This window comes from Rhineura floridana, chromosome 1 (genome assembly GCF_030035675.1).
Source record: "Rhineura floridana isolate rRhiFlo1 chromosome 1, rRhiFlo1.hap2, whole genome shotgun sequence".
Lineage (NCBI taxonomy): Eukaryota > Metazoa > Chordata > Lepidosauria > Squamata > Rhineuridae > Rhineura > Rhineura floridana.
This window is the reverse complement of record NC_084480.1, coordinates 150,963,233-150,984,246: the sequence shown is the minus strand read 5'-3', so window position 1 is coordinate 150,984,246 and position 21,014 is coordinate 150,963,233. Positions and strand designations below refer to the sequence as shown.

Here is a 21,014-nt window from a genome sequence, read left to right as displayed (position 1 = left end):
CAGAGCGGCCGCCCAGTTTGCAGGCTGGCAAAAAATAAAATGCATCTGCGCAGTAGTTGCAGATCCCCCCCAACACCCCACCATTGCGATGATTGGTTCAATTTTCCCAGGCTTATTCTCGCACATGCGCAAAAGTGCAGATATGTGATTGGCTGGAATGAGGAGAAGGGGCAAGGGGAACACCCAAGAACAGCCCATCAGCTGTAAAGTCCGCGGTATTGCATCCTAACTCCTGAGGCACAGCGGATGATTCCCGATTTTAAACAGCAAATCGCATTTTTGCCGGTATTGCAAGGACCGGATTTAACCCGCAAAAATGCGTAACAGCGCGAGACATCATTTGGACGACCGAAAAATAATGAACACACATAGCGGACGTGTCACACATTTTGCAGTCGTCTGGATGAGCCCTGAGAGCTCAATCCATATCCAGTGTACTAGGTGCAGAAAATCCTGTTTGGCACCCCTGATCAGTGGTGTAGTGGAATATTTAGCAGTACAGGGTCCCTTCATGATAGTCTCAGCACTGCCCCCTCACAGCCCCTTTCTACTTTCCCTTGTCTCCCTTGCTTTCCATGTCTTCTCCAAGTCCACACTCCACTACAACAGACATCCCTAAGAGCCAATCGGCATGAGAGGCTGTATGTTAACTACTGAGATGAGTCTTCTCAGTGACTGACTCACCTCTTTTCACTGTGACTCTCTCCAATCAGCACAAAAGGATAAGGACTCTTCTCAGTGGCTAATACGCTCCCCTTTCATGACAGTTGACTCATACATAGGGACCTGGCTGCAACCCTGCTCCCAAAAAAGGAAGGGATCTATGACTCCCTGCGACCCCTGACAACTACACCCCTGCCCCTGATAACCACCATCTTACATGGAAAACCTTCTGACCACTGCACATGTCTGCATGTTACTAGAACCTGCCACAAGATCCATTCTCTACAATGAAGCCCTACAATACAAACACATTTGTTCCAACTTATTGGACAGACTCACAGCATTAGGATTTACATCAGGCATTTCTTAGGCTACATCAGGCAATGAAGTGAAAAAGCAGATCAACAAGGACAGGCTGGTACCTAGGAATAGTGTACTACTGAACAGACCTGAAGGAGAAAGTGACAAGAACAATGCTGATTGTCACTAAAGCTCCTAGCTAAAACCACTCCAATGAATCATCAATGATCTACAGGAACCTTCCTCAACCTAGATGTTGCTGGACTATAACTTCCATCATCCCTGACCATTGGCCATGCTGCCGGGGGCAGACAGGAGTTGGAGTCCAACAACATCTGGAAGGCACCAGACTGTGGAAGGCTGATCTACAGCCCATCCTGGACAATTCTTCCCTCTCACAAACTTTGAGGGGTAGGCCTTGTCCTTGCTTACAGATAGCCCCTAATCTAAAACAGCTACTCACAAGAACAGGCCATGCAGCAGAGAACCAAACACAGGGACCAGATGCTGTAACAAATCCAAATGCCAATTCTGTTCTCATATCTACTCAGGCAACACTACGCAGGATCTAATAATGTTAATAATAATGTCATAATAATGTCATCAAGGGTTCATTCACCTGCTCAACATTCAAAGTGATATATGCCACCACAGGCCAGCAGTGTTCTTCTGTATTCTACATAGGACAAACAGGCTAGTCTCTACACAAAAGAATAAAGGGACACAAATCTGACATGAGAAACAGCAACGTTTAGAGATTAATGGGAGAACATTTAAACCTAAGTGCTCATTTTTGAACAAAGGAATTTCAAAGGGAGACTCTAAGCATGAAACTACCAAATTACAACAGAAGTTTAATTCTGTTACCTGTGGCCTGAATTAAGAGAATGGGTCTTTATCTCACTACAGAAGGTGATTAATTTAGCAATCCCAGGATGTTTGTGTTCCCTTCAACACTGCTTTGTGAATAGATACTGCTTATTTTATCTGCGTGACAATTTCTAATTCATGTATATGGGTAGGTGTTTAAACACATGCCAATACTGGATTGGCTATTTAAAATACAACAGAAAAAATATTTTTTAAAATTTCAGTATGCACAAGTAGATTTGTTAGGAATCAAGATACAGCCTCTTCCTCAACACAAGCCCTGTTGTGGTACTTAGTAGGTTCTGACACAGATGGTTCATGTGTACTCTGAAACTCCATATTTGCAGGTGTCCAGAAATAACTATCACATCAGGGCAAAACTTAGCACCCCCATTTGATATAGATAGCCATCTAATGTAGCCACTGCTGCTCTGCAGACAACAGAGCCTCATTTGAGGCAGAAACCCAGGAAGGAATCGGATGTGCATGCACATGCACGTGAACACACTTAATTTGACCTGCCCCATACATAGCTCCCAGGTTGTTCTTTCAAACCCTTATTCCACCCCCGACGCCCCGGACTCAGCCTCCCTTCCTCCAGTTCCTCTCCCAGTGCTTCAGGTCTGAAGTCATCCTCTCTCTCTCTCTCTCTCTGGGGTAAGTGTGTGTTCATCCATGTGCATGTTTGCTTCTTGATGTTCTTCTTGGCACATAATTTGCCAATAAAGTGAAGCCAATGATGGCCAGTGCTCCAGTTAGCCCGTCTTCTTGTTTGGCTAAGACTAGGGCAGAAAAGTCCCTAGCCAAACACGTTCTCCTTATGTCAAGTCTTGGTGTGGAGAAGCCAGGAAGAACGGCAGAGGAGCTAATCCCATTTTAGAGTGTGTATAAACTTGTCAGCTAAGTCACTTCTATGTAAACATAGAAGCCACAGTTTATTTATTATTTATTTATTTATGAGATTTGTTAGACGCCCATCCGGCAGAGGTTAATCTGCCACTCTGGGCGACTTACAACCAAACACAAGTACATTCCATATAAACATAATCAAAATCCTAAAAATTAGAGATTAAAAATTAAAAGCTTAAACATTTAAAAACCCCAAGATCTGCAATCTGCCAGCCTAAATTTGAATTTAACCCCCCCCAAGAACTGCAATCTGCCAGCCTAATCCCCTTCCCACGCCTGGGTAAAGAGCCAGGTCTTCAAAGTCCGCCGAAAGCATAACAGGGAGGGGGCCTGACGGAGGTCAGTTGGCAACAAATTCCAAAGCATAGGAGCCACAATAGAAAAGGCTCTAGACCTTGTCCTCACCAACCTCGCTTCTTTTACTGGAGGTATAAGAAGTGAGCCATTCAAGGACGATCTTGTAAGCCGGCGCCCCGGAATGAGTGAAGGCGACTCTTTAAATAGAGTGGGCTGGCCTCATGAAGAGCCATATAAGTTAAAGCCAGGATCTTAAATTTGGCCCGCGCAACCACAGGTAGCCAGTGCAATTCCTAAAGGCAGTGTTTCCCAAAGTGTGGTACGCGTACCCCTGGTGGTACGCGAAAGGGTTTCAAGGGGTACGTGGCTAAATGTTTTTTTTTTTGTACTTTATCATTGGGTTTTAGCGGCAAAAAACATGTGCGTGTGTTCTTTTAAGAGAAAATACAGTTCTTGTGATTTCTCCAGTTTCTCACACAATCATGTGAGGGAAGATCAATCTAATAACAGTGGTTCATCCCGATGTTATTCAACGCGCAGTCTCTTTCGCTCTCAATGCATTCCTTGTCTTTTCGTGCACCCCTCCAGTTTCTCATAAGACTCGGACTCCCTCGCAATAACTTTGGCCACCAAAAAACGCTTCTACAAACAGACAGATGGTGCCACAAAGATATTTATGCGTATGCTCGACTACAAAAATGTTCACACCAGGAAGCGGGGAAGTGGGGTTTTTTCTCTATCTTCAGCCCTGCAGCAGCCATCTCGCCAGCCACTTCCCTCTTGGGGAATCTCCCGCTCTTCGGCTGCAGAGTGGTTTTTTCCCCCATCCTGCCTGGCCTGCCTGCTCATCAGCTGTGAATTTTAGGCAGGAGGTTTGAATCCCCTGCCTGCTCTTGGGCTGTGTGCCTGAGTGGCTTCCCAGGCAGGATGAGGGGAAAACCGCTCTGCAGCCAAAGAGCGGGAGATTCAAACCTCCAGCCCAGGCAAGCGCTGCCTCTGTAAACCCGCTGCACACTCCATGATTTTCGGCTAGAGTTTCCGGTTTTGGGGGGTCCCCTCCAGGTCTTTATTTCCAGAATGTTTTTGTTTGTTTGAATAATAGTTATTTTAATTATTACTATATGAATTATTTCTATATTTTTGAATATATATATTTGTTATATAAATATTATTTCTATTATTAAAATGTTTATTACTTTGTATTTTTTTTTACAAACTTTTCATATAAAATTATAGGAATTACGAATGTGCTATAATACCTTACCCCTCTCCCAATTATTTTTGTGAAAGTTGGGTACACCGGTAAAATCAATGTCTCAAAGGGGTACGCGCATGTTGAAAGTTTGGGAAACACTGCCTTAAGGACTGGGGTGATATGGTTGCCCTGAAAGGGAGGGAGTGCAGTCAAACATCTGGGATGCAGACCTCCCCCCCCAAAAATTTTCCACAACATTTTTCAAATTTCGACTTGTGATTAAGGATGAGGGAAAATATCTGCTAAATAGGACTTAGTACTGGATTCTGACTGAAGTTGACAGTCCACTAACTTTTTGGACTGGCACTGATTTCTTGCAGTGGGCTGCAGTTGTAATCGACAGGGATATTTTGTGGTGGGCCACAGCTGTAATAAGCACAGATATATATTTTTTATCCCCCCCCCGATTTTACGTAATTATCTTTGTAATTTCACCTAGGTTGATACATTCGTAATAGTGTGTAGGTGTGATAAACAGGAAAAAATAAACCACATGGAACACCATGATCATTTGCATAGGCATTTACATTAAAAATTACGTAATATATTTTTGCAACCAAAAAACACAAAAAACAGCAGATAGAATCAGCAAGTGCCAAAGCAAGCAGGAACAAAAACAGGGCGGATCAGGATTGAACAATGGACTATCAGAATTCAAGCAGATCAGAACTAGGCAGCTAACTCCATGCCTACTTGTGATTAATTATATAGCCACAATAGTGGCTGTATACTATAGTCAGCGTGGATTTTTCACATTCCGCAATGTTAAATTGAAAATACCCCCATGCCATTCTGATGCTTCCCATAGCTCATTTCAAAACAAAACCTTACAAAACATATAGTCCTGAATTCAGAAACGCTTGCTTAACAACCCTCTAAATTTTCATGGTGATACACAAAACAGTCAAAGAGAACAGAGAGTTCAAAGTCTAAAAAGAGAGAATAAAACCCTAGACCCCCTTTGGACATTTTTCTGTCAGAGTTCTCATAATCTGTTGAAATTCATTAAAAATAAACCATGTTCACAGAGTACCTGTAATCCTATTGCTGACCTTCATCTTCTGCAGTTTAAAAGTTTAAAAAATGCCTGGCTGATTTTTAATTAATTTAAGAAATTTTGCATTGAACTCAATGATAGTGTTGGGCATGCTCAGTAAGAACCAACTGTCAGTGTTGTAAAAGCCAGACTCACAGCTGCTTGGCTTGGCTAATCAGGGGGGCACACCCACACTGACTTTGATTTCACTTGCGACAGTCATGGCTTCCCCCAAAGAATCCTGGGAAGTGTAGTTTGTGAAGGGTGCTGAGAGGAGACTCCTATTCCACTGACAGAGCCCCAGTGGCCAGACTGTTTTAACAGTCAGCTACTCTGACTCAATCTGTGAGGGGAACAGGGCATCTCCTATCAACACTCAGGACCCTTCACTAACCACACTTCCCAGGATTATTTGAGAGAAGCCATGACAGTCCAAAGTGAAATAAAAGCCTGGTGTGGATGTGGCCAGGGAAAGCTTTGGTTTAAATTTGGGTGGGAGACTACATGTGCTTACTGTGGAATAAATATGTGAGGGAAATGCTGAAAAGCAATAATCCTGTTCACAGTGTTTTCCTTTTGGAAAGGAAAGAGGTTTCCCCTCTGTCCAGTGCCCACCCAACCTCAGCGTTGGACTACAACCTGGAAGACCAGGGTTCGAATCCCTACACAGCCATGAAGTTCACTGGGTGACATTGGGCCAGTCACTGCCTCTCAGCCTCACAGGAAGGCAATGGTAAAACCACCTCTGAATACCGTTTACCATGAAAACCCTGTTTGTATGGTCGCCATAAGTCGGGATCGACTTGAAGGCAGTCCATTTCCATTTCAAACATGATTGCACAGAAATAAATCCCATTCAACTCAAAAAGTATGCAAATGATCAAATCCACCTTCCCTTCTCCTCCCTCCTATCCCCTCCCTCTTCCCCCTCCCCTCCCCATCCCCTTCCAATCCCCTCCTTCTCCTTCCCCCTCTGTCTCCCAATGGTCAGTTTTTCCTATCTTAAGCATGATGGCTCAGGAGTAAATACCATTGAACTCTATAAGCATGCAAATGATCCAACCTGCCCTCCTCTCCCCCTTCCTTTGCCCCCCTCCAATCTGCTCCTTCCCCTTCCCTGTCCCCCTCCTCCCCCATGGTCAGTTTTACCTAGCCTAACCATGATTGCATAGGAGTAAATCCCATTGGACTCAATAAGCATGCAAATGATCAGACCTGCCTTTCCCCTCCTTCCCCTCCTCTCCCTCCCCCCCTCTTCCTCCTCCCCTGCCCACTCTATCCCTCCTCCCCCATCAATTTTACCTATCCTAAGCATGATTGCATGGGAGTAAATCCCACTGAACTCAATAAACTTGCAAATGATCAAATCTCCCCTCCCCCTCCTTCCTGCTCCCCTCCCTCTCCTCCCCTCTGCCCTTCCTCGCCTTCCTCCTCCTCCCCTCCCCATCCCCTGTGGTCAGTTTCACCTATCCTAAGCATGACTGCAGGGGAGTAAATCCCACTGAATTCAATAAGCATGCAAATGATCAATCCATTCTCAGCAAACTTGCACAGGATCCCATTTCTTACCTCCCGGATTAAAAAGCAGAGAAATTCAATAATAAGCCAAAATGTTGCAGTTTAAGAATTTACGTATAGCCCACAGATATTTCTATTAAACTTTAAAAAGCAGGGAAATTGGGCAGCTATAGTGAATGCACCAGGGGAGCAGGAGACCTGACCTCCTCTCTGAGATATTGGACTGCCTACAAATTGGTCAAAATGCAAACACAATTTGGGTTGGTCTTTCACTTGCTGTGTAGCTTGGAAGAATTTGGTAACATGTGCCTCTGAGCATATGGTGAGTGGTGGCAACACTTGCAATCAGCCCAAATAATAGAAAGAAGATGAGCTGTGCTGATCTTGTTTTAGCAGGGACGAAGCAATATTATTAAGACAGTTGATATAGTTCAGATGGTCACTTTAAATATGACTGATCTACTTTGCAATTTTAGTGAAGTTTCTTATACGAAATAATTTTCTTTTGTTTCTATTTCTGTGAATATGTGAAGTACAGTAACACCTTGCAAAATTTACACTAAAAAATCTCCAAAAATAAGTGTGGAATAATGGCATTGATTATTGTGCAGAATAGTCTCCAGTGGACATCAGGAGTGTCTCAGTTTGCACAAGATAAAACAGTGGGAGGTGAAATATATTCTAGCAAAATTCTTGGTGTGCTCTGTGTTTTTAATTGACCATGCCCACTTTGCCCTAAATGAAGTGCTTTAAACATAGCAGGTTGAAAACATGCATCCTCTTTTTTCCAGCAGCTAGAGTCATTGCTGAAGTAGCAACATATTGGAATCTGTCTGATTTTACATCAAACTACAATTTCAGATTCAACTGTTAATGCACCCCAAATAGATATAGAACATAACTTCCAATTTGAAACACAAAAAGCTGTCTTCACCATCATATGACATTGACCAATAAAAAGGCTTTGAAATTAATAAAAATAAATTTGACACAGATTTCTAGAATGAATAAAAAGGGAAATAAAATATTCTAGATTAGATTATCTGCAGAAACATTAGTAACACAGGAAAGAAGCAAAGTAAGAAGAACACCAACAAACATACAAAAATATAATTCTCCATCTTTGGAGATGGCCGATGTTGCCACCACTCACCATATGCTCAGAGGCACATCTTACCAAATTCTTCCAAGCTACACATCAAGTGGATTGGACTGTGAAAGACCAACCCAAATTGTGTTTGCATTTTTACAAATTCAGAGAGGAAGTCAGGTCTCCTGCTCCCCTGCTGCATTCACTATAGCTGTCCAATTTCCCTGTTTTTTAAAGTTTAATAGAAATATCTGTGGGCTATAGGTATGTTCTTAAACTGCAAGGTTTTTTGCCTATTAGTGAATAATATCATAGAATCATAAATAGTAGAGTTGGAAGGGGCCTATAAGGCCATCAGGTCCAAACCCCTGCGCAATGCAGGAATCCAAATCAAAGCATTCCCAACAGATGGCTGTCCAGCTGCCTCTTGAATGCCTCCAGTGTTGGAGAGCCCACTACCTCTGTAGATAATTGGTTCCATTGTCGTATGGCTCTAACAGTTAGGAAGTTTTTCCTCATGTTCAGTTGAAATCTGGCTTCCTGCAACTTGAGCCCATTATTCCGTGTCCTGCACTCTGGGACGATCGAGAAGAGATCCTAGCCCTATAATATTGTCATAGACAATCTCTACGTGCTCCACGCAGCCTCAAGTGTAACACTAAAATTCAGAAGCAAGAGTTTATAGATGCCACAATTTCCAGCATAATCTTACTTCCCCAAAGCTTAGTTTCATTAACGTTGTACGCTACAGCTGGGTTGTACCACATCAGACTGCAGGTGGGACCTCACATGACTGAATGCTTCTCCATCCAAAAAAAAATTCTCTGCACACAAATGCTTGTGTTTTTTAATGTGGATTTTTTAAAAAAAAATCCCAAGTAGGAACAATTATGTGCCCTTATTTGCAGTCTGAAGATGTAAAGGGCAAATTACACCTGACCTGACACTAGTCCCATAGCTCCACCCTTAAGTACAGGGTTTAAAAAAAAACCCAAAAAAGCCGAATTGCCCATATACATACCTGCAATTTGTATTGCAAAAAAGGGGGGAGGAAGGTCCCATTAAAAATGAGGGTACCACACACAGGATTTACTACCTCAGTAAGAAGAACTAGGCCTTGGTGGATCCTAATGAGCAGCCAGAAGTTGTGGTAATAAGAGAAAAGCCTTCTTGGCTATGGTGGCCATTGGTCAGAAGAAAACTATAGAGACCTCCTGCATTAGTCATTATAAAGTGGATGCTTCAACCTGAAGCGGCCATGCCCAGCCTGGAAACATGAAACCAAGAAATGACATCATACAACCCCTCGCCAGGAGCAGAATCCTTTGGCCTGCAGAGCTACAACTGGCCCCTTGCCAATGAAAGGGTGTGCATCTAACACAACCCTGCAAGCAGTGCCAACACTCCCTCCAGTTCTGAGGGGCAGGATTGCTAATAATCCAACCTGCCCTGCAGGAATCAACAAGCTCTTTTATCTACACAATCTCTAGTGTTTTTCTGAATTAAAAAGTTCAGAAAGAGGAAGTTCTTTACAGGGTGCAGGAATGAGCTTGATTTTTATTGTGTGTGCTTGTGTGGGGATGATATCCTTTTGTATATTCTTGGGTTTACGGAGTTTCTTGATGAGCAGTTGTTAAACTAAGCACACAAAGCCAACTTCATTATAGCCCTTGTCTACAGATTCTAAAGCACAGGGATGAAAGGGAGCCGAGTGGAGAAGTGGCACATCCTTAAAGGAAAGAGTGTGTGTATGTGCTGGGAGTTCAGATACATTGTTCAAACTATCTGGACGCCAAACACACATACTGTGTAGTGTTATTTAATTCAACCTAGGGATTTAAATATAATCATTCCTCTTTTGGAGAACATTTAGTTTAACAATTTCTTTATAGCAGGCACCCGTGTGTGTGTGTGTGTGTGTGTGAATCCCTTTAAAATGCTACTGTAGGTGGAAAAAGACTATAACAACACAACAGAACAGATTTATTTCCTGTGTGCCTTGTCATTCGTACTGGCTTCTGTTGGACATGAGAGCCAGTGTGGTGTAGTGGTCAGAGTGTTGGACTACAACCTGGGAGACCAGAGCTCGAATCCCCACACAGCCATGAAGCTCACTGGGTGACCTTGGGCCAGTCACTGTCTCTCAGCCTCAGAGGGAGGCCATGGTAAACCACCTCTGAATACCGCTTACCATGAAAGCCCTATTCATAGGGTCACCATAAGTTGTGATCGACTTGAAGGCAATCCATGTCCATGTCTATTGGACACAAACAAGTTTATTACCAGTTGGCACTGCCAAGCCCCAGCTGCCGTCCTTGACAGAAGGAAGAAGCTGTATTTCAGGGCTTATTTCCACCACACATTTATATTGGTTGGTCACAGAATTATAAATACATAGAATTATAGAGTTGGAAGGGGCCTATAAGGCCATCAAGTTCAAACCCTGTTCAATGCAGGAATCCAAATTAAAGCATACCTGACAGGTGACTGTCCAGCTGCCTCTTGAAGGCCTCCAGTGATAGAGAGCTCACCACCTCCCTAGGTAATTGATTCTGTTGTCGTACCACACTAACAGTTAGGAAGTTTTTCCTGATGTCCAGTCCAAATCTGGCTTCCTGCAACTTGAGCCCATTTTTCTGTGTCCTGTACTCTGGGACCATTGAGATGAGATCCTGGCCCTCCTTGGTGTGGCAACCTTTCACATACTTGAAGAGTGCTGTCATATCTCCCCTCAAGTCTTCTCTTCTCCAGGCTAAACATGCCCAGTTCATTCAGTCTCTCTTCATAGGGTTTTGTTTCCAGTCCCCTGATCATCCTTGCTGCCCTCCTCGGAACCCATTTCCAATTTGTCTGCATCCTTCTTAAAGTGCGGTATCCAGAACTGGATGCAGTACTCATGATGAGGCCTAACCAGTGCCAAATAGAGATGAACTAATATTTCATGTGATTTGGAAACTATACTTCTGTTAATGCAGCCTAAAATGGCATTTGCCTTTTTTGTAGCCACATTGTACTGTTGGCTCATATTCAGCTTGTGATCAACAACAATTCCAAGATCTTTCTTGCATGTTGTATTGCTGAGCCAAGCATCCCCCATCTTATAACTGGGCATTTGGTTTCTTCTTCCTAGGTGTAGAACTTTGTACTTACCCTGTTAAATTTCATTCTGTTGTTTTCAACCCAATGCTCCAGCCTGTCAAAATCACTTTGAATTTGCTAACCAGAATATCATGGGGCACTTTGTCAAAAGCTTTGTTGATGTCAAGATATATTATGTCCACAGCATTCCCACAGGCTACCAGGGAGGTTACTTGATAAAAAAATGAGATAAGATTAGTCTAGCAGAATTGTTCTTGATAAATCCATGTTTGCTTCTAGTAATCACTGCATTGTTTCCAAGTTGTTTACAGACTGACCACTTTAGAATCTGCTCCAGAATTTTCCCAGGGATAGATGTTCCTCCTTTTTGCTGTTCTTGAAGATAGGGACAACATTAGCCCACCTCCAGTCTTCTGTTCTTCACCCATCCTCCACAATTTTGCAAAAATAATAGACAGTGGTTCTGAGTTCTTCAACCAATGCCTTCAATACTCTGGGATGCAGTTCACTGGGCCCTGCAGATATGAACTCGTTCAGAGTGATTAGGTATTCCTTGACCAATTTTCTATCAATCTCAAGCTGCAATCCTGCCTCTTCCCCAGAGAGTCATAGACTCTCTTTTGGGAGAAGACTGAGCCAAAGTAGAATTGAGCACTTCTGCCCTTTCTTTGTCATCTGTTATCATTTTGCCATCCTCATTGAGTAGCTATACCACAATTTCTTTTCTTTGCCTTTTACTATGGATGTACCTGAAGAAAACTTTTTTGTTGCTTTTGGCAACCTCAGCTCATTCTCAACTTTAGCCTTCCTGACTCCATCCCTGCAATTCCATGCTACCTGTCTGTACTCTTCCTTTGTGGCCTGGCCTTCCTTCCACTTCCTGTAAGTGCCTTTTTTTTGTTTTCAGGTCATCTCTAAGCTTTTTGTAAAGCCACATTGGCTTCTTCTGCTGTCTTCCCCCTTTTTTCCTTGATGGAATTGTTTGCCATTGTGCTTTTAGAATTTACTTATTTAGAAACTCCCACCTGTCTTGCACTCCTTTCCTCGTTAGGGTTGCTTGCCATGGAACCTTACTTACTATTGTTCTGAGTTTATTAAAATCTGCTTTCCTGAAGTCTTGGGTAAGCGTATGGCTACTCTCAGCTTTTGCTTCCTTTAAAATCAAGAACTCAAGTATAGAGTGGTCACTTTCCTCCAGAGTTCCCGTAACTGCCACTTGATCCACCAAGTAATCTTTATTGGTTAGAATCAAGTCAAGGATTTCTGATTGTCTAGTTGCTTCCTCCATTTTCTGCAGGAGAAAGTTATTTTCAACACAAATCATGGATTTCCTGGAAGGGCCATGTTTGGCAGAATTTGTCTCCCAACAGATATTGGGATAACTGAAGTACCCCATTGCTACTACAAAATGCCTCCTCAAAACATTGACAATTTGCTTTTCAAAAGTTTCATCCTCGTCTTCTCCTTGATTGGGTGGTCCAACAACCATGTTCCTTTTATTCCTTGCCCTATTAATATTAATGCAGATACTCTAGGTGGAACTACTAAGCTCATCCTCCTGTATTTCTCTGCAGCGATATATATTTTTAGCATATAGTATGACTCCACCTCCCTTTTTATTCCTTCTGTTCTTTTTGAACAGGTTATATCCTTCGATTGCTGTATGGGAATCATCCTACTAAGTTTCAGTTATACCTATCAAGTCATATTTATTCTCCTGTATTAAGAGTTAAAATTTGTCCAGTTTGTTTCCCATACTCTGGGCACTGGTACGCAGATATCGAAGACCATGTGATTTACGGCCTGGTTTCCTTCCTACATTTTTATGAAGACTATTACTGAGCCCCAATAGAGCTGTTTTCTCAGTTCCTCTTACTGTGCACAAGCCGTTGTCAGTCATTAGAACGAACTTTACATCTCCCTCCCCCTTAGGATTCAGTTTAAAGCTTTCCTGATGAAGTTCTCCATGCTGTGGCCAAACACATTCTTTCCAGTCTTTGTTAGGTGCAGCCCATTACTTGCCAGCAGTCCACCTTCCAGGAAGCATAGCCCGTGGTCCCAGAATCCAAATCTCTCACATTGGCACCACCTTTGTAGCCAGTCATACAGCCAGAATATTTTTCTTTCCCTTTCTACTCCTGTTCTAAGTACCAGAAGGATGGATAACAAAACAATCTGGGTCCCAAAGTCCTTGAATTTTCTTCCCAGAGCTTCAAAGTCTGATGTGATTTCCTTATATCTCCTCTTGGCAGTATCATTTGTTCCCATATGGATGAGAAGAAGAGGAATATCTGTCAGTGGGTTTTATGAGTGATGGCAACCCTTCAGTCACATCTCTAATCTGTCCTCCAGGGAGACAGCATACCTGGTGAGTCCATGTATCTTTTAAGCATGCTTGGGTTTCAATCCCACACAGTAGGGAGTCTCCCACTACTACTGCTCTTTCCTTCTTGTCGTGGGGCGTGGTTTTATTGCCTCTGTTTGTTTGAGCTTCAGCCTCTTGCTCACTGTCATGTAGGGTCTTCTGTAATTCTTCCCCTGCAGACTGTCTTCTAGTCTCATCCTCACGTGCCTGAAAGCAGTTACATAGTTCCACCAGCTCTTCTGCTCCTGTCACCCTTTTCCACAGAATTTGCTCCATTTCATTTTTGCTCTCCACAACAGTTTCCTCTTATTTATTTATTTATTTATTTATTTATTTATTTATTATTTAATTTATATCCTACCCTTCCAGAAGGAGCCCAGAGCGGCAAAGCAAGCACTAAAAACACTTTAAAACATCATAAAAACAGACTTTAAAATACATTAAAACAAAACAGCGTTAAAAACATTTTAAAAAAACAACTCTAAAAAAGGGTTAAAAACATTATTAAAAAACATAATGAACAATTCTAACTTAGACACAGACTGGGATAGGTCTCAACCTAAAAGGCTTGTTGAAAGAGGAAAGTCTTCAAAAGGTGCCGAAAAGATAGCAAAGATGGTGCCTGCCTAATATTCAAAGGGAGGGAATTCCACAGGGTAGGTGCCGCCACACTAAAAGTCCACTTCCTATATTGTGCAGAACAAACCTCCTGATAAGATTATATCTGCAGGAGGCCCTCACCTGCAGAGCGCAGTGATCGACTGGGTATATAAGGGGTAAGACGGTCTTTCAGGTATCCTGGTCCCGAGCTGTATATGCCTTTTTACACCAAAACTAGAACCCTGAACTTGGCCCGGTAGCAAATGGGCAGCCAGTGCAATTCTTTCAGCAGCGGGGTGACATGTTGGTGATACCTTGCCCCAGTGAGCAGTCTCGCCGCCGCATTTTGCACCAGCTGCAGCTTCCGGACCAACCTCAAGGGCAGCCCCACATAGAGAGGATTACAGTAATCCAGCCTAGAGGTTACCAGTGCATGGGCAACAGTGGTCAGGCTATCCTGGTCCAGAAACGGCCGCAGCTGTCTTATCAGCCAAAGCTGGTAAAAGGCACTCCTAGCCACTGAGGTCACCTGGACCTCTAGCAACAAAGATGGATCCAGAAGCACCCCCAGGCTACGGACCTGCTCTTTCAGAGGGAGTACAACCCCGTCCAAAGCAGGCAACTGATCAATTATCCGAACTCGGAAACCACCAATCCACAGCACCTCCAACTTGCTAGGATTCAGACTCAGTTTATTGGCCCTCATCCAGCCCACCACCGAGTCAAGGCAGCGGTCCAGGGCTTGCACGGCCACTCCCAATTCAGAGGCATACTGCTGACACCTCACCTCAAATCTCCTTATGACTGCTCCCAAGGGCTTCATATAGATGTTAAACAGCATGGGGGACAAGATGGTATCCTGCGGCACCCTACAGCATAACTGCCAGGGGGCCAAAAGACAGTAACCCAATGCTATTCTCTGAGAGCGACCCTGGAGATAGGATCGGAACCACCTATACCCAGCTCATCAAGTCGGCCCAGAAGGAAACCATGGTCAATGGTATCAAAAGATGCTGAGAGATCAAGGGCTCATCCAGACGACTGCAAAATGTGTGACACGCCCGCTATGTGTGTTCATTATTTTTCGGTTGTCCAAATGACGTCTCGCGTTGTTACGCATTTTCACGGGTTAAATCCACTCCTTGCAATACCGGCAAAAATGCGATTTGCTGCTTAAAATCGGGAATCATCTGCTGTGCCTTCAGGAGTTAGGATGCAATACCGCGGACTTTACAGCTGATGGGCGGTACTTGGGCGTTTCCCCTTGCCCCTTCTCCTCATTCCAGCCAATCACGTATCTGCACTTTTGCGCATGTGCGAGAATAAGCCCGGGAAAATTGAACCAATCATTGCAATGGTGGGGTGTTGGGGGGGATCTGCAACTACTGCGCAGATGCATTTTATTTTTTGCCAGCCTGCAAACTGGGCGGCCACTCTGGGTGAGAAGGCAATGCACAGCAAGCGAGAAAGGGGGGGATGGTCGGTTTCAGCCTGCCTCCAGAAAGCTTTGTCAATTTCATTCTACTTGCTGGGGTTTTTGCTTCAAATCAGAAAAGCATACATTTGTTTAAGTGTAATATGGCAATTACAAACAAGAAAATTGCTGCTGGTCGGTTTCACGCCTGCTCTGGAAAGCTTTGTCAATTTCATTCTCCCTGGGAAAGAAAGGGAGAAGGAGGGGTGTGTGACACATTTCTTGCTTTTTTGGAGAAATAAGTGCAATTGCCAGCGTGTGTATCTCCTTAAATATCAATAACGGCAGAAAAGCATACATTCGTTTAAGTGTAATATCGCAAATAAAAACAAGGCAGGCGTGAAACCGACCAGCAGCCTTTCCTTCCGAGCCGAGAACTCCTTTACAGCCATATTGTGCTTCGTTGCAAAGGGGGAGAGGAGCATATGTAATTTTTTTGCTGACCAACTGGTTGATAGGGGGAGGGTTTAGAGGCGGAGCTTGGAAAAAGCGAAAAGAATGTAGGGGTCTTACTGCTGCGTGTGCGGGTGCAAAAAAGCGTTTTTTTTAATTGTGAAAGAGCGAACTAAAAGGCAAAGTGAGGACTATCAGATGACAAACCGAATATGGAAACCATGGATTATCCCGCTCCGTTTGGATAAACCCCAAGTAAGAATAACAGGGTTGCACTCACCCTCTTCTGCATGCTGTTTCAACATGCTGTTGTTGTTCTACCTCCTGTACTTTCTTTGTTGTTGTTGCTCCAGTGTTCCATCTAAGAACTCTTTGTCTTCTCTTATACTCTTCATGGCATCCCTCAAAGAATCTTGGGGATTGTACTTTGCTGTGGGCTAGGAGATTTCTCTGTTAGATATCCCTCACACAAATAAAGGGAATTACTGTTTAACCAGTTAAAGATTGTAATGTAAATGTGCCTGTTTGCGTATTACTAGCCACAGTGTGCTAGAAACTTTGCTTCAATGCAAGGCAATGGGCCATGTTACAATTTTGTATTCTTCTGAGGATATTGATAGAACCCTGCTTCAGACTTAAGCAGTCAAGCAAAGACACTCCCTTGAAAATGGCTGCTCTAGTTGTATTTCAAAACCAGCTTGTGATTTAGCTTTTGTCTGTCTCAAGACCACCCACCACCTCTTTTACACACAAATTTCCTATCAGGAATTTTGTAATTTTGACTTGGCCCTTAAAGTGTTCCTTTAACATAAAGCATTAGACAAATAAACTTAGATTGTGCAATTGCTTAAGAATTCTCCCTGCATGTAGAGACAGCATCTGTGGTGTTTGGTGGCCTATTAACAGATGGATGAGCTGCGGTGACTGTATGGAGTCCCTTCCAGAGATTACATACCACTTGTCTTTCTTCCTCAATATCAGTCTCAAAGCGACTTCTAGAGAGAACATGCTGTTTCTCTGGGCTAACACAAAAGCAAGGCAAATGATACCTGATATGGTTGATAAACTTATGAATGACATGTCAAGGGAAGTTGGAGAGGAATTTGCTGGCAGGATAATAGACAGATAAACTGGAAGGTTTGTGATCCCTCCCAAGTCACTCAGTCCGAGCTCATTTGTTTAGCTGTTTCCTGTAGAAAAGATCACCTGCCCTTCATGGTTAAGGCAATAGCATCAGATTGATTCATATCAGGATGCCCAACAAGGCAAGCCCATAATCTGGCAGCAGAGCACATCCTGTACATATAGATGGCACCAGATTAAACCACTGGTATTTCCAGGCAGAGGATTTCAGGTAGGAAGGCAGGGAAAGACGTTGGATTTGTAAGGTGCCTGGCTAAATTAATGATATTTTCCAGGAAAGGGGTTTAAGATATTTATTATTTATTTTATTTAAAGTATTTTTATACCACCTCTCCAATCAAATTCCCAGGGCAGTTTACAGGAATAAATAAAAGAATTAAATTGCAAATACAAAGCACCACAATAACTAAACGGCCACAAAAATCATAAAAGCAGCATAAAACTGTAAAGAAGATTAGCATTATATCTAATCATTTTAGGAAAACAAAAAGGTATTTGCTAGGCACTGAAACGTCAGTGAGGAAGGTGCCAGGCAAGCCTATCTGAGTACAGTATTCGACAAATGGGGCACCACAACTGAGTAGGCCTTCTCTCTAATATCCACCTGTCTCAACTCAAATGGCAGCAGTACCCTCAGGAGACCCCCATTTGAAGATCTTAGCTTATGAGTAGGTTAAAATGGAAACAGGTGATCCCTTGAGTGTCCTGGTTCAAGATGTGAAGAGCTCTGAAGATCAAATCCAGCAGTTTGAATCAACGGGCTCAAAAGCAGACTGGGAGTGAGTGCAGTTGGCATAGCACAGGCGCAATGTGTTCATAAAGCTAGTAATCTAGCAGTTTCATGTTGCACTAACTGCGGTTTATGAAGAGTCTTTAAAGGCAGGCCCCCAGTATTGCCTAGTACAGTAACTAACCTAAGGTTACCAGTGCATGGGTAATTGAGGCCAGCCTATCACTGTTCAGAAGGACTGCAGCTAGTATACTAACCGAAACTGGTAAAAGACACGCCATGCTGCAGAAGCAGTTTGTACTCCCAGTGATAAAAAGGTACCAAAGAACACCCCTAATGTGCAAACCGGTTCTTTCAGGTGCAGTGCAACCTGGTCTAGCACAGAATGAACATTTCATTGAGCAGATGAGTCACCTAACCAAATCATTTTTTATCTGTAATGAGCTTCAGTTTATTTGCTCTCATCCATTACTGCAGCCAGACACTGATTTACCACTGCTTCACTTAAATTTGATGAGAAGGAGAAATAACAGTGATATCCTCCACCTATGGATGGCACCTCAGTTCAAACCTCCAGGTAACTTTAAATGTTAATTAACATGAGACAGAATAGAACCTCGCAGGTTCCCATAATAGAACTGCCTTCTGGAATTGGCTGTCCAGATAAGGAATGGCACCACTGCAGCAGTGCCTCCATTTCCCACTCCAGATAGACTATCCAGAAGAATATAATGATCAATGATATTAACATAAGAACATAAGAAGAGCCTGCTGGATCAGGCCAGTGGCCTATCTAGTCCAGCATCCTGTTCTCACAGTGGCCAACCAGGTGCCTGGGGGAAGCCCGCAAGCAGGACCCGAGTGCAAGAACACTCTCCCCTCCTGAGGCTTCCGGCAACTGGTTTTCAGAAGCATGCTGCCTCTGACTAGGGTGGCAGAGCACAGCCATCACAGCTAGTAGCCATTGATAGCCCTGTCCTCCATGAATTTGTCTAATCTTCTTTTAAAGCCATCCAAGCTGGTGGCCATTACTGCATCTTGTGGGAGCAAATTCCATAGTTTAACTATGCGCTGAGTAAAGAAGGACTTCCTTTTGTCTGTCCTGAATCTTCCAACATTCAGCTTCTTTGAATGTCCACGAGTTCTAGTATTATGAGAGAGGGAGAAGAACTTTTCTCTATCCACTTTCTCAATGCCATGCATAATTTTATACACTTCTATCATTTCTCCTCTGACCCGCCTTTTCTCTAAACTAAAAAGCCCCAAATGCTGCAACCTTTCCTCATAAGGGAGTCGCTCCATCCCCTTGATCATCCTGGTTGCCCTCTTCTGAACCTTTTCCAACTCTAGAATATCCTTTTTGAGATGAGGCGACCAGAACTGTACACAGTATTCCAAATGCGGCCGCACCATAGATTTATACAACGGCATTATGATATCGGCTGTTTTATTTTCAATACCTTTCCTAATTATCGCTAGCATGGAATTTGCCTTTTTCACAGCTGCCGCACACTGGGTCGATATTTTCATCGTGCTGTCCACTACAACCCCGAGGTCTCTCTCCTGGTCGGTCACCGCCAGTTCAGACCCCATGAGCGTATATGTGAAATTAAGATTTTTTGCTCCAATATGCGTAATTTTACACTTGTTTATATTGAATTGCATTTGCCATTTTTCTGCCTATTCACTCAGTTTGGAGAGGTCTTTTTGGAGCTCTTCGCAATCCCTTTTTGTTTTAACAACCCTGAACAATTTAGTGTCGTCAGCAAACTTGGCCACTTCACTGCTCACTCCTAATTCTAGGTCATTAATGAACAAGTTGAAAAGTACAGGTCCCAATACCGATCCTTGAGGGACTCCACTTTCTACAGCCCTCCATTCGGAGAACTGTCCGTTTATTCCTACTCTCTGCTTTCTGCTTCTTAACCAATTCCTTATCCACAAGAGGACCTCTCCTCTTATTCCATGACTGCTAAGCTTCCCCAGAAGCCTTTGGTGAGGTACCTTGTCAAACGCTTTTTGAAAGTCTAAGTACACTATGTCCACTGGATCACCTCTATCTATATGCTTGTTGACACTCTCAAAGAATTCTAATAGGTTACTGAGACAGGACTTTCCCTTGCAGAAGCCATGCTGGCTCTGCTTCAGCAAGGCTTGTTCTTCTATGTGCTTAGTTAATCTAGCTTTAATAATACTTTCTACCAGTTTTCCAGGGACAGAAGTTAAGCTAACTGGCCTGTAATTTCCGGGATCCCCTCTGGATCCCTTTTTGAAGATTGGCGTTACATTTGCCACTTTCCAGTCCTCAGGCACGGAGGAGGACCCAAGGGACAAGTTACATATTTTAGTTAGCAGATCAGCAATTTCACATTTGAGTTGTTTGAGAACTCTCGGGTGGATGCCATCCGGGCCCGGTGATTTGTCAGTTTTTATATTGTCCATTAAGCTTAGAACTTCCTCTCTCGTTACCACTATTTGTCTCAGTTCCTCAGAATCCCTTCCTGCAAATGTTAGTTCAGGTTCAGGGATCTGCCCTATATCTTCCACTGTGAAGACAGATGCAAAGAATTCATTTAGCTTCTCTGCAATCTCCTTATCATTCTTTAGTACACCTTTGACTCCCTTATCATCCAAGGGTCCAATCGTCTCCCTAGATGGTCTCCTGCTTTGAATGTATTTATAGAATTTTTTGTTGTTGGTTTTTATGTTCTTAGCAATGTGCTCCTCAAATTCTTTTTTAGCATCCCTTATTGTCTTCTTGCATTTCTTTTGCCAGAGTTTGTGTTCTTTTTTATTTTCTTCATTCGGACAAGACTTCCATTTTCTGAAGGAAGACTTTTTGCCTCTAAGAGCTTCCTTGACTTTGCTCGTTAACCATGCTGGCATCTTCTTGGCCCTGGCGGTACCTTTTCTGATCTGCGGTATGCACTCCAGTTGAGCTTCTAATATAGTGTTTTTAAACAACTTTCAAGCATTTTCGAGTGATGTGACCCTCTGGACTTTGTTTTTCAGCTTTCTTTTTACCAATCCCCTCATTTTTGTGAAGTTTCCTCCTTTGAAGTCAAATGTGACCGTGTTGGATTTTCTTGGCAATTGGCCAGTTACATGTATGTTTAATTTAATAGCACTGTGGTCACTTCTCCCAATCGGTTCAACAACACTTACATCTCACACCAGGTCCCGGTCCCCACTGAGGATTAAGTCCAGGGTTGCCGTCCCTCTGGTCGGTTCCATGACCAACTGGTCTAGGGAATAGTCATTTAGAATATCTA

At 43.2% G+C, this 21,014-nt stretch overlaps 1 protein-coding gene across 3 annotated transcripts in view; it reads right to left on the bottom strand.

The window, feature by feature from the left end:
- The window catches only part of EPHA1 (EPH receptor A1), a 105,306-nt gene that overhangs the window by 41,612 nt on the left and 42,680 nt on the right, over positions 1–21,014 (bottom strand). Inside the window, exon 1 of one of the 3 annotated variants that reach the window (XM_061637702.1) lies at positions 16,150–16,244. The exons of the other annotated variants lie outside the window; for them this stretch is intronic. Coding sequence (XP_061493686.1) covers positions 16,150–16,161 — 12 coding nt within the window. The 5' untranslated portion in view covers positions 16,162–16,244. Of the gene's footprint in view, positions 1–16,149; positions 16,245–21,014 lie in introns of those variants that run through there. 3 annotated transcript variants of the gene reach the window in all.